Raw genomic sequence first — 18,925 nt, 5'->3', positions numbered from 1 at the left:
CAACACAGTGGTACATTAAGGGGTTGCTTCGACGCGCTTAACGCCCTGTTTTACGTAGAAATCGACTCGAACGGGGAAGAAAGTCCGCTTCTATAAGATCCCAAGGATGTTAAAGTCTACGCGAAAGTACTTACCGAAGCAAAGCTGGTTTGGAGAAACTGAGCTTGGTCACCGTCAATGGAAAAGAGGTAATAAATCATGGACAATGCTTTAACATAAGTCTCTTTAAACGCTTAAACATTTTATTTAGTGCTTAATCTTTTAGTATTTTACCGCTTAACTCTTATTCATAACTGGGTTTAAATATTTTGTTCTCCGCTTAATTATATTCTATAACGCTTTAAATATATAAACACTGCTTAAAATATAGTTTTTATAGTTTAAAAATGAAACGATTTCACTGAAAATTGTTTGGTTTATATATGTTAGTTTCGAGTCGGTTCCTGCTAACGTCAAGAAGAAATATTTGTTGGGGCCAACTCGACGGATGGATGCCATTACTCCCGAACCACTCGTCAAGGCGTGATGAGAGGGCGCATTTCATCGCGGCGCTACCGGACGCCGCCTCTCCTACTTCCACCACCACGCAGACGCATTCCTCGACCGAGAAGTCCCTCCCCACCCCAGCTGCAACAACCCCTACCACGATCAACGATAGTCCTCTTGTGGGCACTTCGACCATGGCAGCCTCCGACCGTAGCCCCTAACGGGTGACATTAGGCGAAGATGTACCACAACCCTTTACGCAGTAATGCCAGATATTGATGACCGAGTTTCTCGCTTGTCGCGCGTCGAGGCGCCGAAGGACGCTTTCACAACCGTACCGCGCCTTCCTCGAAAGAACCTGAGCACCCGGACGAAACTGAGGCCGGAATTTAACGACTTTAGGGACATCATCGGGAAGGTCATCTCCAAGGCGGCCACATTCAAGAGACTCTGCGAAAAAGAGGAGAACAACATCGCTCGTCTCCACCGGCTCACCGACGACGAAACAATAGCAACACCATCGGCGGCCGATGTCGTGGTTGAGAAGGACATCGAGATGATGCGGTTGCTGCTCACCGTGAGAAGTGCCGACTCTCTCTCTCAATGAAATCCTCGACCGTGGAATCGGTCACGAGATCATGCGATTAAAACGGACACAATCAACGAAGATCAAGAACAAGCTAGCGTGTGTCCCCAAACGACGTCATGTCACTGGCCACGGTTGAGAAGATCGCTCGAATCCGCTGTCGCGTCGTGACGTGCGCCGACAAGATCGCGAAACCAAGCAAGACACACTCAACCACAACAAGAACCACGTAAGGACGTGATCATGGTGCGATGCCGTCCGCTGCCCTCGCAGATCGGGCGATACACAATCCCACAACAAGAACAACTCCATGTAAGGATGTAATCATGCAGCTGATGCTGCCGCCATCGTCCCCGCATCGAAGGAAGATAACGTCAAGACCCCCGAATGAGCAAATTCAGATAGACGATCAAGGCCAATCAAACATTAGATCGATTTGACTGGAAAGCTTTTATTCCGGAAGAAGAAGAAACGTCGTCTCGAGTCGCTTTTAACACACGAAAGCAAGAGTTGACGAGGATCTTCCTCAATCGCCTATGGACTGGTAAGTGTAGTTTTTAGTGATATTGTTTAATGGTTTTATTATAGTGTTTAATAATTACCTAATAGTGTTTAATACCTTTATGTTATCATTTAATTTTGTCTCATCTTAACATTTAATTATATATAATATCATGTAACAATTGATAATATCATTTAAATATTTATAATATGGTCTTATTATATCTCAGTATCGCTTAATTCCCTCAAAGACCGTTGCGGTGGAAGAATGATCGTCACGACTACACGCGACTAAAATTATGCATGACCGCTGAGGGAAGGAGACGGTCACCGATGATGTGATGGACGCTGTATGTATAATACAAAAAGTCACTGAGCAAAGAGCCATATCCTCACAAGAAGCGCCCATCACCGTGACCGCTTATACTGCTTTTATGTCCAAGCCGAGACGACGCATACGACATCATTATGGCTATGATCGGGATGTCGCTATGTACTCGCATCGAAGTTCAAATCAGTATCCTCCCGATAATCATGAATGGCCACTTCCATGTCGTCAGTCTCCGACAATGATAAACAAGAATCGTAGTGCATTATTCTTCATGTCCGGGTACGGTAAGGACGCCATTGGACATGGTAAGTTCTTTAATTATGTCATATTAATATCTGCTTTGGTATTTAAATCGCTATTCTAATCTCTCGGACTTTGCATATCTCGACAACTGAATCTATCTCGACAATCAGTGTCGAGTATGGAGTTCGAGCAGTCGATGACTGCAAAGTACCCACTGCACGGCATATAGAAACCCCACGCCAAAAACAAGGAAGCTGTCGACTGCGCTCTGCCCACGCTGGGCGCGCTTTATCGAGCAATTACTCCGGGGCGAGAAGTTACGGCCACTGCAGCATGACGAGCGCTCCTTACCTGGGACACGGTATGTTACCCGCGATACTTAAGGAGGGGAGGGCGACCCGGCCATTCATGACAAAGGGGGTCAGCCACAAGCTGGTTAAATTTTGTTTTTCAAGAACATGTCCTGCGAGATATCCGAATGTCAATTTTATTTTCGAACGTGAATCGACAAATTCAATTCATCGCTTTCGTTGTTCAAGAGCATGACTTGTATATGTTAATGTAAATTTTTGTTTGTTTTGAATTGTAAAGCGGGTTACAATTCCCATCTTGGGCTTTCATTTCATTGTTTAATTTATCGCCTCTAACTGCGTACATTTCACTTTCATTGTTTAAATATACTATATATCGCTTAAAAACATCAGCTTTTAAATATTTCAAAAATACGACTGTACTCCGCTTTAAAATAACATCATCTCTGCTTAACTAAATGCGATTCATTGTTTAAATAAATATGGGAAGTTGCCCATCAATAACTTGTATATCTCAATGTAAAGTTTGTTTGTTTTCAATTGTAAGGCAGGTTAAATTTCATTCAATTTCATTTCATTGTTTAATTTACGTCGTAGTTGTGTACATTTTCGCTTCATTGTTTAAATATACCATATATCGTTTAAAACATCAGTTGAAATATTTCAAAATTACAGTGTATCCGCTTAAAAATATCAATGTCTACTGTTTAAATACATTCAATTCGCTGAAAAGAGTAAGAGTTTAAATATGGAAACAACTCCATCAATACACAATGTTTCGCTCATCGTCGGCTTTGACAGAACAATACCTAGTCGGCCAGCTTTTCATCGGAAGATCGTCGACTGTGACCGGATCCATGGCAGCTGGCTGCAATGTAACTCGCAGGACATCAAACGCTATGCACTCGATCCTCTTTTCGCTCTAGCCGCAGCCGCCGTGCCGTCTCGTCAAGCGGCTCACGATTTCCGCCTCAAGGCCTCGCTATCGCCGGGTATGGGGAATATAGCTTCCTTATGCACGCAAGTTTGTAATTGTCGACGGTGAAGTACCCGCTAATAAATCGATGTACGCTGGTGTCTGGCTGCGCATTGTTGCCGTCAAGCGTGTTTGCAAGGGATACCATAAACTTGCCACTTTCGACATGAACAAGTTCGATGGCGAGATCCACGGAGTCTGCCTGTATCGGTCGATCACTGTACCCGATCATCGACACAACGACCAATACGAAGACTTCGGCTCTCCTCAACAATGATCGCTACCTTGGAATGTATGTCTGGGCATAAGTAGGTCTCCCATTTGTCTCGATTGCTCACGCGGTTACATAACATGCGCATCAACTTGAACTCGGCAAATAAGGTTAAACAAAGACGATTGATGGTTAAATAATTACAGTAAACATGTTTGAACATTATTGTAAATATTTAAACGTAAGGATTAATATTTAAAGTCAGAGAAGTGTAATTAAACAAAGATTGAGAATGTTTAAAGGGTGACACTAAATGTTAAGTGTAAACCAACATTCAGACTATATGGAGTCGACCATTTTTGTCACCGGTAAATGACGTGCTTCCTTGATCCAAACTGTTATAACCAGGGTTTACTATAGATTGCTTTAGCCCATTGCTATAGATTTTCAGCCGTGATCAGAGTGGGCCCCGATCCTCAGAGCAAACCGGGTTCAGCAGTGCATCGATTCCGTAGCGATCTGCTCTCGTAGAAGCTCGGTTTGATAGCAGACCTGCATCAGTAGCAACCTGCTCCTCAGAAAGCACGATTTTCCCTAAAACCTATCTTCTTCTTTTCTTCTCCTTCTTCTTCCCTACTTGGCCGAACCCTTCCCTCTTCCTAAATTTTTTTCCGGCGAGATTCTTGTCCTCTTCCTTCCTCACTCTTGAACTTGGTAAGCTTGGATTTATAGTTTCATACCGTATTTATTCTTGTATTTTCCTTGTTTTAGTTTTAAAACCTAGATTTTCTCCATGGATTTGCATGTTTGTAGGCTTAAATTGAAGCCATTGATTTGTTGTTAATGTTTGAGGATGCTTGTGGTGAAATTTCTTGAATTGGTATTGTAAATTTGGAGAAAATCTTAGTTTTAAGGTCGGTTTATCGATAGCAATGCCGAGGTTACCTGTAGCACCGCAATCTTTAGTTGTTTCTTTTTATTTCTTTTGGATTAGATTGAAGCTAAAACCCCTAGAAACTCATTGGGAACCTTTAAACCTAGTTTTTGAGCCAACCCTCAGGATCGAATTAGGGTTGTTTGTTAGAAACTTGGGGTTTTTCTTGTTTGTTTCTGCTTTTTGCTAATTTTTTTGTTGTGATTTGTCATGCTTTTGGCAAGGAGAAGAAGTCTTGATGGAGGCAAAGGCTTAGCCGAGGAGTAGCTTTAAGTAGGAAGACAAATTTCCTTTTCTGTGAGTGGAATTATTTAGCATAGCTTTATTAGAAGAATGTCAATAGCTATATATTTATATATATATATATATATATATATATATATGCATATCATGTTTTAAGTAAGTTTTATTGATTTATACTTGTTTGGTATTTTGGTGAATGATAGTTATTACTGAGAAAATCTTGGATGTCTCGTTTGGCATTTGAATTGTTATCGTGGGAATTGTGATTAATATACATATTCATGAGTTCGTGAAATCTTTATTTAGTATAAAACTTGAGAATTGTTGTGGAAACCTTTGTTTCTGTGAAATGTTAGGCTTGGAACAAATTTTGAATTGTTGAGAGGAAAAGGATTTCCATGTTGTTGCTTGTGTTGGGACTTGCAAATTATTTTGTGTTAAAAGTTTGGGCTTTGCTTATGTGTTTATCTTGTTCTCGTGCAAATGGCCGAGGTATTCTTGATTTATGATTATGACTGGATATTGTACTCCGAGTGGAGTTGTATTTTATTGTGGTGATTGTTTTGGTGATATCCCTATCGAGAGGCGGTCTTCACTGGCCACCCTTTTGAGGTGGGCGTGTTGACCGTACCGACACTACGAGGGCCGCCTCGGTGGGAGTGTAGAGCCCTCGACCGGATATTCATCGGTAGCCGGAGTCACCAACCGTGAATCGATGGGTCAACGCCAAGGGCATGAGTACCTTTGGCGGCTCGAACTCCAGCCATGGCCACGCTGAAGGTTTAGAGAGTTTTCTAGACCATGTTATGTTGGGTGAGTGTTGGGTATTATGTTTGTTTCAAAACCATGTTTTATGATTTTTGTGTTGTAAACCCTAGTTGGGGTAAAAAGGGTTTTCTTGGTATTATTATGTTGTTTTACTTCTTTTAAAGACTTCTATTATGTATGTTAATGTTTCTAAACTTGTATTACTTTGGTAAAGCATTTATTTTGATGATTCATTATTATTATTTTTGCTGTTGGTGTATTTTTCTGCTAAGGTTGTGCTAACCTCCCCTCACTGAGTAACTTTAGTTACTCATCCCTCTTTCTTTCTCCCAGTATGTTGCAGGGTAGTAGGTGTGGATCTGTGGCAACAGATCGGGCATTTGCTTCTGTCTCTATCCCCTATTGTATTTTCTTGAGCTCATGTATGTTATTATCATCATGGAACATGTTATAAGACCTATGGATCCACTAGTGTGTAGAAAAACCTTGTTGCATGGTTTAGTATTTAAATACTCTTAAACTTCGTAGTACTACTATTTCCTACTATTGTTAGGGTGTTTCCCATGTATTTTTGTGAACCTCTATATTTCCCTGTATCCTATTGTTGTTGTTGTTGTTACAGTTTACTCGCTCGCTGTGTAACATTGTTTTCCTGCTCTATATCCGCGATATGTATATTGTTGAATTCCGTGTGTGTTGATTAGCCTTGCGGCATCCCTCGAGGGTTGAGTGGCGGGGTATCCCTCCTGGGATTGCTGCGGGCGATTGTCGCGTCCGTGGGCCCGGGTCGGGCGTGACACAAACATTGAACGACTCATGACGCTTTGAACACATCTCACCCCAACGATCACCTCCGAATGGATAATTCGACCAATGTGTCATATCCGATTTATTAATCAACCATCGATGAGCTTCGGTGATGCGGGCTCGCAGCTCATTCACCGTGATCATCGAAATCTTTAGCCGTGGATACCCACGCAATGCGGAAGCATATAGACCAACACTCCTCCCTCAATGCCTTCCCAAGTCTGACATTGGCTTTCATAAAATTGGCCTCCAAATGTCGAAGACAGAGATGCATGTGGCGAAGAAGGGAAGACTCTCGCAATGCGCTCACAAGGCCCTCGACTCGTCTCGACACGTAAGGTAATTATCTCATGATAATCTCCATCCTCGTATAAGGCATCGCCTAACTTAGATATGAACCAAGTCCAATTGGCATCGGGTCTCGTTATCGACTATACCAAGGCGACGTGGAAAAACCATTCTTTCCATCTTTCCCCGTGGCACCCAAAGAGTGTACCCCGATATTTTCTAAGGAGGTGGGTACCATCGAGAAAGCAATAGCCGACCCGCAAGCCCTCTTGAATCCCACAATACACGCTACCGAAAAGAAAAGAATGCACGCTTTAAAACGATCACCGCCTCTTTCCACGATCGCAACGCCGCTGGATTTGTCTCACCCACCTTATCCACATACCAAAGCAAACGATCGTAGAGTGGAGATGTCGCCACTGGCCGAGGACCACCCGGGCATGCTCTTTTCCCAACCAAGCCTTCTTGTATGGTATGTGGACACCATGTTCCCGCAACATGTCCTTCTGAATGTCGATGGCCTTGTCAGAGGGGACTGTCCCTTGAGCTTCGAATCACTCGTCAAGCGCTAACCCATTTTTCGACGCTTTGGATGTGACGCCGAACCTATGCCACCACCGCAAGTGTGCGACGGGTTGATTGTCTTGATTCTCGAAAGTATTTTTTTGTTATACTCTTTTGATGCATGAAGGCGCTAACGACAACCATCGGCAAGACATTCCACGATCACCCGATGTTTTTTTCGCTTTTTATGAAATTGAAGTCAAAATTCCTTTTGATTGCATGAAATGTTCGACACCGTCAAAACGTTGTCCAATATCCAACGACAGCACTTCAGAATGATCTGACGAGGAAGGAAGACATCCCACAGCGTCGGGAGGTCACCATCGGGGATGAATGGGAGCACTCGCGAGAATCGAATTCCTCGCCAACACTCGACCAAATAAAAAGATCAATATGTTAAGCGGAGAATATAATGTTTAAGTGATAATGACAATATTTAAACGTTAAATTAAATACTTAAGCATTTAACTAATAACGTAAACGACTAGTACATATATGTTAAACAACGATGGACATATTTACACAATAATGACCCCTGCATAACCTGGAATAATTAAAAAAGAAAAGGAACTTACAAATCGAGTAAACCTCGCTTTTTCATTAGGATTCAGCAATGACACATTTTCTCGGCCCCGACGACAAGATCAACTACTGACGACATTTGAAGATGGAGTGGACGTGACACATCCACTGGAAGTCAACATCGCTTTTCTATTGGGCAAAACCGTTTTATATCCATCCGTGTGATGAACTTAACCCACGACAAGAGAAACTTCGAGACCCCATCGCTCACATATCTCATACTAACACCAACTCCCAAGAAGTCCGAGCAGTGAACATTAGCACCCTTCCCTCCCTGGGTCGAATCTAGCAATACCACAAAAACTCTCCATAATATACTCGATTGAAAACCAAATCGTACAAACCAAATGAAGTGAAGAACAAAAAGAAGACGAAGAAGAAGAAGTAGAAGATGTAAAGAACAAACAGATGAAATGGAAAAGGCAAACAAAAAGTGCAGATTGTATGCATAGAGGTTAGACTAGACGTGATGTGATTGGGCGGTATTTTTTTCCTCCATCCCGAGGGCAAAAAGGGAAATATATGTCACTGTCACGAGGATGACATATTGTCATCGTTCGAATGAATGTTCTCAACTCAACATGAGTCTCTGTGTAAACGTCATGCTTTTTATGTTTAAACAGTATACATATAGTGTTTAAAATAATGGTTAACTGTTTAACTAAAAGTCTATATCATGTAAATAATATGTTATTGTTTTAAATCGAATGCTTTTCAACGACATCGCGTTGAAGATGGGTACCTCTCGGGTCACCGCTTTAAAACATCTTTTACGTATTTTTAAACACTCGTTGTCATTGTTTAAAAGAGTAACTAGAGTATTGTTTTAACTTTTTCTATTGTTTACACCGTTGTCATCTGTTTAAAGAGTAACTTTTTCTTAAACACCGTTGTCGCTGTTTAAACATATTTACGTATTTTCTATTGTTTACAATGACGTTCTTTTGTTTACCACATTGTTTGTTTTTACTAGGTCTATGTTTAAATTTCGAAGTTCACGATCAAATAAAGCTTGTTTCGCTTTTATTTATAAAAGATTTACAACATTTACAACATTTTACAACGTCCGCTCTGACTTTGGACACTCACGACTCGACCCTCGCACAACGAAACAAGTGTCTCAGTACATTCGAATGCTCACAGGGATCTGCATAACATGCGATCAACTTGAACTCGCAAAAGCGTACTAACATTAAAAAAAGGTTAAACAACACACATTCATGAAAAACGACTATTAATCAATGTGTCATGGTCGGACTTAAACGAAGATCCCGATAGTTAAACACGTAACGAATAGTTGTACACTCGACGTAATGTTCTTAAATGGTAATGTAAAAGTCTCGAGTGATAAATATCAACCCCGCCTTAAAGGATGTTTCTCGATCTCCTCCTCTAGAGAATCCTCCGCAATCACGAAATACGTGAAAAATTTCTTTTCTTACCCAAGTCGAAATGCTCGCTTAATCGCTTCGCTCGTCATCCACCATCAAGAATCCTCTCGCATTCGTGCAATTATGAGAGCATTTCGACTTAAGCGTGAGAAAAAGATAGTTTAACTTGTTGCGTGATTGCGGCTAAATGATTCTCAAGATAAGGAAGAAGGTTCACGAAACATCCTTTCGTGATAGAGTGGTCAGTCCATGGGAAGAGGAGGACTGAGGAGGAGGAGGAGGATGATGAGGACGACGAGGAGTGGTCTGTCCATGGGGAGGGTTCTTTCCGGGTTATTTATGGTGTGAATTCCACAAGCGGTCGACTCTTCATATCCGAGAAAAACGTTAAACGACAATGTCGACTATCGATGATGAGAACGAACGGAGTGTTCGGAAAATTATGTTCACCGCGATAAATTTTAACGCTCGCCATTAATTCTTACGCACGGGATACCATATACCTTGCCACCGCCGTGCTACACCGCCAAAGAATTCGGGATCAAACGAAAAAGATCACCGCTTTTACGCAGAGACTTTGAGAATTTTACATCGCTAATACGAATAGTTATACATGTAAAGATAACGTTAAACCGAGATGGGAAGTATTACACTGATATGACAATTATTAAAACATATTAGTAAAATATTTAAACGTTAAACCAAGCAGAAAAGTCCTTTAAAAAGGTTGAACATGATGTGATTTTGGCGCTTTTCTTTCCCACCATTTTCGAGGCAAGAAAAAATGGGATTTCACAATGGACCCATTTGACGTGACAATCAGGGGGTAAAAGGAAGTTAAACACTAACGAAGGGTTATCCGGGAGTGCAAAAGTAGGAGGGGTTTTTGTAAGCTTTTGAAAATTATGAGAGGTGAACAGTAATTTCCCAAAATAATAATAATTTTAAATAAATAAATAATTATTAATTGCTAGGGGTGTAAATGCAAAAAGGTCCTTTGAAATTTTTGGAAGGTGAGCAAGCCCCCCATGGTCAGTCACCGCACTGTTTCGCCCTCGATAAGAACCCCCAACCTCCATGAATCCTCTTCCCAATTCCATGCTTCCTTCCTCTCGATTCTTGCTGATCATTGCTCGATCGAAGCTTTCTAGTGAGTTTTTTCAGTTTTGATTCTATTCAGTATGTGATTTTGAGCCGATTTTTGTGTTTTTTGGTGTTTTTATCCCTCTTTTTTTTCTAGGGTTTGGATTCTGGTGAGAAGCAGGGGATCGAGCTGGGTTTCTTTCGGTGGATTTGGTTGGGGGATTGGAGGTGGGTTCAATGCCTGGCGAGGATCTCGTAGAGCTCAAATTCCGGCTATTTGATGGCACGGATATCGGCCCGATCGGTTACTCCTCGGCCTCCACCATCGCCATGCTGAAAGAGAGGATCGTCTCCGAGTGGCCTCGTGGTTTTGGATCTCTCCCGCATTTCTTCAATATCTACTCTATTTGATTCCATAATTGTTGTTCTTTGTGATTTCAAATGTCACGATTTTATTTGAAGTTAATATTGTTGTTGAACGATTTCGTTGATTATGTTAACGCAGACTGTTTTCCATTCTGCAAGTTTAAATCTTTCATGTAGTTTATGAGATTTGATGAATTTTCAAAAGTAATGGAGTATATGTGGATAATCGAAAAGTTAATTTTTTTTTTTACGTTGCTTGCATTTTTACTGGTTGGATTTATGGAGGCAATGCTAGATGGATGTTAGTTGGAACCTTGACATCTTATTTTAATCCTTTGATCTAAACTTTCTGAAACAATCATTGGAATGCAAGTGTAGTTATGATTTTCTATTGGTGACATTAATGTTAGTTTTAATTTTAACAAAATTGGAATGTAGTGTATTTTACTGGAATGTTTTGTCGTCTTTCGCCAGGCTTCTATTGCTTTATTTGTGATTTTTCTTATTTATTCAAACATTTATTTGGTAGCATATTAATTCCATTTCAGCTAAATAAAAATTAAATTTGTGGCGCTGAGCCGCCGACTAGCATGATATTGGAGGATTAGGTTTTGGCAATAATGTATCTGGTGTTGTGCTAACAAGCTATGCTTTTTGTCATTTTCCTCCGGCATGAATTCAGATTGTAATTGTAAGGCTTATGATAATTTCAGTCAATTTAATTCATTGCACCTACTGGCTAAAATTTGTTATTCTAGCAAATTTATTCAAACATATAATAGATGGAAGCTGATATCTATTGCTTGGCTGCTTCAATTGCTTATCATTTTATTAAACAGTAAGATTTGGCAGGGATTATTTTTCATTAATGGTTGTCTTTAATCGAATTGCTAAATATGTATATGGGGTTACCTTCTGATAGTGGAGAATAAATAAAGAATAATCCCTTGAGTTGAAATAATTGCTTTAGCATTCTTCGTGTTCTACTTATTTGCTGTAGCCTACCATGTTGGCCATCATAAGCTGGATTACTGGTTATCCTTGTGCATATATGGGGTTTTATCACTTGATGGTCGAACACAAGAGTTACTCTCTTGAGTGGAATTAGGGGCACCAAGATTCTTTTAAACCATACTTATTTACCTGTCGCACTCATGTTGGCCATCCTAAGCTGCTTTATTTGCTGCGCCAGTGTTATTAGGGGAATGGTATCTTTATGCCCTGCTTGACTCTTTTGTGTTTGGATATTATCAATTGTTATGTCTTACTCATTGCCTGTTAATCCCATGAGTTTAGTTCCAAATCTCACAAGTGATATAAGAGCCATAAATAAAGATTAAATTTTTTTTTCATGAAGTGTTTTGGTAAGTAGGCTGCTAATTGGAGATAGGGCGTAGTATATTCAATTAACACTTGGAATATCCTTAGTGGCTTGTTTTTTTTGTGAGTATTTAACCATTTTATAGCCTATTGTGCGACTAAACAATGTATAGTAAGTCTGATGTGATTTAAGTTGGAGTATATTCTGTTATATAACGAGCTCTATATTGTATCTTTGTATACCTTATAGTTCATGGTCATTGTGCATGTAATTGATGATGCTTCTTTCTTTTTGCACAATTGTATCTAGCATTCTTTTTGCAATATTTTAGATTCAGTTGTGGACTTCATGCACTAGTGAGGATTTCTAATTGATTCAAACATCTTTATCATCTGTTATGTGGCGATCTCATTGGTTGTCCAGCTTGATCTAGTTTTATGCTAATTGTCTGATTGATGTTTTGTTGTACCAGATAAAAAGATCATTCCAAAGGCAGCTAATGATGTTAAGCTGATAAGTGCTGGGAAAATTTTGGAGGATAATAAAAACAGTTGCCCAGTGTAGACCTCCTTTTGATGAGCTTCTGGGAGGGGTTACCATCATGCATGTTGTTGTGCAACCATCATTGCCTAAGGCAAAATCTGGTAAGCTCCAATCATATTCTTCCTTGCAGAGTTATGGTTTTCAAATTTCCTTGTACAAGGTGGTCTGTTTTTGTTTGACTATTTATATAACACGAGTAATGTTTTTATACAAATTAGCTTTCCAAGTGAGTTGCCGTCCATCAGGTAATCTTTGCGATACATGTCGAGGGCAAGGTAATGATTATCATTGGAAGTCTATTTGGGAAATCTAGTAGAAAATAGCATTGCTTTTCTTTGAAGGGTAATAACTAGAACATGACAAAAGGGGAATAACAAGACATCAGGAAGTTAATGATTAATTTCTATCAAGAGACTAGCCTTAGACACAAACCATACATTATTAGTTAGCACAGAAGCTACCAAACATGGAGAGATATGTATAAACTAGATTTCCCAAATAGACTTCCAACTATAACCATTTTTCTTTCCCTCAAGATGTACGCTTATAGCATTTCTCTTCAAAGAAATCCTTTTATAGATGAAGTTTAAATTTTGTTCCAGACTGAATTAGATTATAAGGTTCATATTATATTTGATTAACCTGCCAATTCACAATCTCAGTTTCTCTCCATCAGATGTCTATTACATTGTGACTGGTGTTATTTTTTATTATAAATTTTTATGGAGCATCATCATTTTTGCTTTCAACTACAAATTTCATTGTGCTTAGAAGTAAAAGCTCACTTTACCTCTTTGGAAAATTTAAGTTCTATACTTGTTGCCGCCATCCCAGAAAAAGAAGATCGATGAAGTGCCAAGAAGACTTCCTGTTCTTGCTCCATAATGTGAGCCTCTGAATTATCACTTCATTTGTAAGCCTGCTCCATTCCATCATTCATAAAAGTCGGTGAAAGATCTCTCTCTTTAGCTTCCTTTATTTCTGCAAATCAAGATCGATTTTACAATAGAGTTATACAAATGAACAATAGTACCCTAAATATATCACCTTTTGTCACCTGTTACTTTCCGGCAAAGTATCAAAATTATTTTTTTCTTTTTATTTTCTCACTAGTGTATCATTCCATGTGCCATCTTTCTAATGACATTAGAGTTGTGGTTATGGGAGTCTGATAGTGAATTCCCATTGCACCAGTAAGAAAAACAACATTTGGGTGTGGCTTTATTATTATTATTATTATTAATTTTTTTTTCTCACTTGTGCCAAGTTTTAAAATATTTCCTCTGACAAATTCTAATAGGAGCTCTCTTTAGACAAGTTTATGAGGAGCCTTGGTTTTAATGAATTATATGACAAATTTCAGATTTTTTTTTAAATTTAATTTAAGTTATATATTTATCTTGTATCATCTCAAGATGACTGAAGACGAGCACGTATTTATCTTAAATAGATTATTTTTTTTAATTGATTAATGTGTGTAATTTTTGTTTTGATAAATGGAACATGTATATAATGTAAGAATTGTATTATAAATATATATAATTAAGGATGGTAATTTTTGTGTTTTATTGATTTCAGATAGAATATTTTTGGCGAAATATAATGAATTTATCTAGCATAGAATTTGAAATTATTTATGGCTTATGTATGCATATGATTTAAATATTTTCTCTTCAAATTAATAAATCATTTTTAGTTTGTATGAGGAACGTGAATTAAATTATTTAAATTTAAACTACTGTTATTTTTTTCTTTTCCCCATTTCTTTTGTTTAAATCTTAACTATGATGGCACTCCCTCGCACGTGCTGTTTTTCTAATTACTCAAAATTATTTTTTCTAATTTATTTCTAAATAGATGTTATTTTAGAAAAATAAAATAAAACTATAATTGTTTCAATCCATTTTTTTTAAAAATTTTTTAATAAAACTTTTATAATTTTAAATTAATTTCGTTCTTTGGGAAAAGTATTACGTAAAAGTACTCGTTATTAATTTTTTTTTTTTTAATTTTAGTGTTAAAAAAGAGAATGACATTTGAAGGGAGTAATAATTAATAAATAATATAATTAACAAATCCCATCAGTATTTAGTATTAACTAATCTTTTAATTTCTCAAGAAAGCTCTTGCACTAAGGCATGCTGCAAGTTACAACAACTTGGTACATTCAAAACATATTTAATTTACTAACTATAAAACTGACATGACATAACACTAAGAAGTATATATGGTGGTACTCCTCCTCATTGGTACAATACCATGCAGTTTCATGCACTGTTATAGTACCATGCAGCTCTTCAATCAACTCCTCCCTTTGATTGAAAATCACACACTCCTAACAAAGATCTAATGTAGTTATGCTTCTGAATTGGCAGAGGTTCAGTGAATATGATTGCAATTGCCATCTGTAAGGGTATTCACTTCATCTGTAATTAGACATTATACGAATGAAAATATGAAATCAAATGTCAATATGTTTGGTTTGCCGGTGCAAGGTAGGATTTTTTTTATTTTTTTTGCTATTGCAATGGTGGATCTGTTATCACACCATATTACAGTAATCCTGTCTTGCATTAACCCATAATATGCTAAAAATCTCCTTAATTATACGGGCTAACAAGCTACTGAAGACGCTGCTACATACCCTGCTTATGTAGTAAAGAATGCTGTAATGTCCTTTTTTTTTTAACACCAAAATATAGCACCATAACTCAGATTAAAAACCATGCTTGTAGTACTCTTCCTCCAGCTTACATTATGTGGCCCAAGTGTACAATAAGTCAAACTTTAGCCTTCTTGCTATGTATCTTAATACTCATTTCCTAGCTCCCAAGTGATGCTTCGAAGGGCTATTCATTAACCTTGATAGCATCCTGTAATGATTGCAAATGAACTAACCCCTTTAGTCCCACATCGGCTATGAGATGGACTCCTTGTGTGCATATAAGTGGTGAGCATCCTTCACCACTAGACCGGTCTTTTGGTGACACGCTCTCCTCACCACTTGTGTGCATAACAATCATTACATTACCCCACCGATCAAGACACTGATGCCCTCGTCAGTCCGGTTAATCTGGGCGCGACCAGCGATTTCACTTCACTCAGAGACGCCGCGCCTGCGACCTGACTGGTCGAACCCTCCTCGGTCGAACCCTCCGTGGGCCGGCAGCCGATCGAACCTGACGAGTCGTGCCCCACATCGACTCTCAACGAAAGCACCATTGTTATGCACACAAGTGGTGAGGAGAGCGTGTCACCAAAAGACCGGTCTAGTGGTGAAGGATGCTCACCACTTATATGCACACAAGGAGTCCATCTCATAGCCGATGTGGGACTAAAGAGGTTAGTTCATTTGCAATCATTACACATCCCAACTGAGAATGATATATGTAGACATGTGTGTGTTAAATAGATTAACCTCCCAATTAGACTTTAATATTTACTGGCATATGTTCTCTCAGTGTTAACATCAATTTGCAACTTGTTAGTAAGGTTTATTGGAGTGATTGCAGCTTTGCAATGTTGCATGTTAAACTGTTTAAGAAGGTTCTTAAAGTATTTTCTTTGTGTGACAAAGATCCCATCTTTTCCCTACCTAACCTCCAAGCCAAACAAGTAGTTTAACAAGCCGAGATCAGACATCTCAAAGGTGCTATGCATTTCGGACCAAAACTCATCAAGCAACTGTAATGAACTCAAATAAATAATGTTATTCACATAGAGGAAAGCTAGTAAAATATTGCTTCCTCCTTGCACTTTCTTATAGAGAGTATGTTCATTTTGGCTCCTTTCAAAACCATGCTATAAAATCCAACTATCAATCTTGCTATACCAGGCTCTAGGAGCTTGTCTCAAACCGGAAAAAGGCCTTCTTTAATTTACATATCTTACTTTCAGTGCCTCTCATTGAATAACTCTCTGGTTTCTTAACATAAACTTCTTCGTGTATTTGCCATTGAGGATAGCAGATTTCACATCAAAATGGAATGCGGGCCACTTCATTTGAGCTCCTAGTGCAAGTAGTAGCCTTACTATTTCCATTCTTGCAATAATAGGTGAACAAACTTTATCAAAATCCACTCTTGGTTGTCGCAAATACCCCTTGGCCATTAACTGGGCCTTGTACTTTTGAACCTTTTCATCATCTTGGTATTTGGTCTTAAATACCCACTTTAAACCAACTACTTTCTTGTCTTTAGGCAGTTCAATTAACTCTTATGTCCCATTTTTCTTTATTGTTGCTAATTCTTTACTCAATGCGTCTTGCCACACCTTGACCTTGACAGTTTCTTTACATATGATGGGGTCTAAGAGATTAAGAGCAAAGGAACAACTCTCATATATGTCTCTTAGTGACCTGATTCTTCTAGAGAGTGAGCCATCCGTTGGTGCAACTTTGGGGCTTATATCTTCTTATAATACTTTTGCACTTGAATAGCTTGATGTGCTGCACCTGCTTAAGGCTGTGCTCTCAAGGCTGGATGCACTGCAGCTGTCTGAAATTGCTGAAGATGTTGTTGCATTTGTAGTTGAGTCTCCCAAAAAGATCATAAGATTGAGCTGCACTTGAATTAGTTTGCTAGTCTTAACACATATCTTCCTTGAGCATTACACCCCTGCTATCAACTATCTTACAAGTGATGGGATATATTATACAACTCATAAGCTTTAGATGCTATAAAATACCCTATAAAAATGCATTTCTCTGATTATTTTTGTCTAGCTTTTAGTGTTTTTGAGAAGGAAGCAAGGAGTATGCAATGCATCCAAATACTTTCAAATGACTTATTGAGGGTTTCATGCCTCGCTAAGTCTCGTATGGGGTCATATTCATTATAGCTCATGTTGGTTAAATGTTGATTAGATACACTGTTGTGGCCATTTCCTCAGCCTAAAAGATATTAGGAAGGCCTTTGCTCTTTAACAAGCTCCTCACCATCTCTATTATGGTATGATTCTTCCTCTCAATTGCCCCATTCTGCTGTGGGGTGTATGGTGTAATGAGCTTTCTCTTCATGCCATGCTCTTCACAATAGGCCTTGAAATCACTAGATATAAAATTTCACCCCACCAACGACCAAGTGGTCTATTGGTAGTCGGGTCCCCATTAGAACCCTTTACAAGTACTGGTGAGAGTTCGAATCATGGGTGAGAGTACATTTCTGGGAGTGTGAGTAGTGGTTGTATGCGGGTAGTCTTAGCGCCCATGTGTGCATGGACCCTGCCTCCACTTACTCTGCTGAGGTTTATGCACGCCCCTGCCTTTCTTCACAGCGTAGCCGTTCATATTGGCACAGCGTACGTGTGGAGAGTTGTAATTTTATGGCCATATTTACTCTTTACTAGAGCTTTGTTTTGAAAGATTTCAAAAGTCTCAAACTTGAACTTGATGAAGCAAACTCAACACACATGACTATAATCATCAATAAAGAAGAGAAAGTACTTATGTCCTCCAAGGGACTCCGTTTGTATGGGTCCACAGAGGTCTGCATGTTTTAATTGGAGATTTGTAGAAGCTCTCCAAGCTATCCTAGTTGCAAAAGGTTTTTTGATTTTACTTTACAATTACACAAGCTTCACAACAAGGCAGTCTTTGCACCATTCCTCTTTGTTTCAACAGCTTCAGTCCTTTCAAATTTAAGTATCCATACGTCATGTGCCAAAGCATAGAGCACTTTTGATTATTCATGACTAGATTGATGCTTCCAACACTGGATACTTCCAATGGGAACACTATGTTCCTAGTCTTTTGTATATTGACAAGTTATAACCTTGTAAGTCTTTGATAGTGCAAGAGTCATTCTCAAATAATGCAAAATACCGACTGGATAACAGTTGTCCCACACTAAGGAGGCTGTGGGCAAGGCTGGGGACAAACTACACATTTGTAAGAGTTTCACCTTTCCTCATGGATATTGAGAGCTACTGTCCCTCTTCCTTTCTACCTAGATATCTTCATCATCTATCTCCAAGTCATACCTTGATTTTTTATGACTCATCTAGATTTGTGAATAACTCCTTCACTCTGGGCATGTGGTTTGAACATCCATTGTCTTCCAACCAAACAGAAGTTTCAACAACATTAATCACTCAGAATGCCATGAATAAGTTGCTTACATCTTTCTCCTCAATCACAAAATTCTCTCTTGTGTGCATTCTTGTCCTGAAACTAGTAATCATCCTTTACATGGGCCAATTTTTTACAAACATTGCACTGCATGTTACTTTTGTAGGTCCTTTAATCACTGAACTATTGCCTTTGATCAACTCCTCTCTCTCCCTCTCCCTTTGTTACAATGTCTACCTCTAATGAAGCCTTTCCCATGTCCTCTCACAAAAACTCCATTTGTATCATTGGTAGTAGATGGTTTATCTCTGATTTGGAGAGCT

General features: G+C 38.9%; 1 protein-coding gene across 1 annotated transcript; it reads left to right on the top strand.

Moving 5' to 3' along the window:
• Positions 1–10,219: 10,219 nt before the first annotated feature.
• LOC120254559 (membrane-anchored ubiquitin-fold protein 2-like) lies at positions 10,220–17,105 on the top strand. Its single transcript, XM_039262654.1, is given in 6 exon segments — positions 10,220–10,372; positions 10,463–10,672; positions 12,465–12,535; positions 12,537–12,780; positions 16,822–16,919; positions 16,974–17,105. Coding segments are annotated over 5 exon segments (675 nt in total). The 5' UTR covers positions 10,220–10,372; positions 10,463–10,542.
• The last annotated feature ends 1,820 nt before the right edge of the window (positions 17,106–18,925 follow it).

This window comes from Dioscorea cayenensis, unplaced genomic scaffold, assembly GCF_009730915.1.
Source record: "Dioscorea cayenensis subsp. rotundata cultivar TDr96_F1 unplaced genomic scaffold, TDr96_F1_v2_PseudoChromosome.rev07_lg8_w22 25.fasta BLBR01000503.1, whole genome shotgun sequence".
NCBI lineage: Eukaryota > Viridiplantae > Streptophyta > Magnoliopsida > Dioscoreales > Dioscoreaceae > Dioscorea > Dioscorea cayenensis.
Note: the sequence above shows the minus strand (reverse complement) of the source record. Positions and strands in the feature narration are given on the sequence as shown.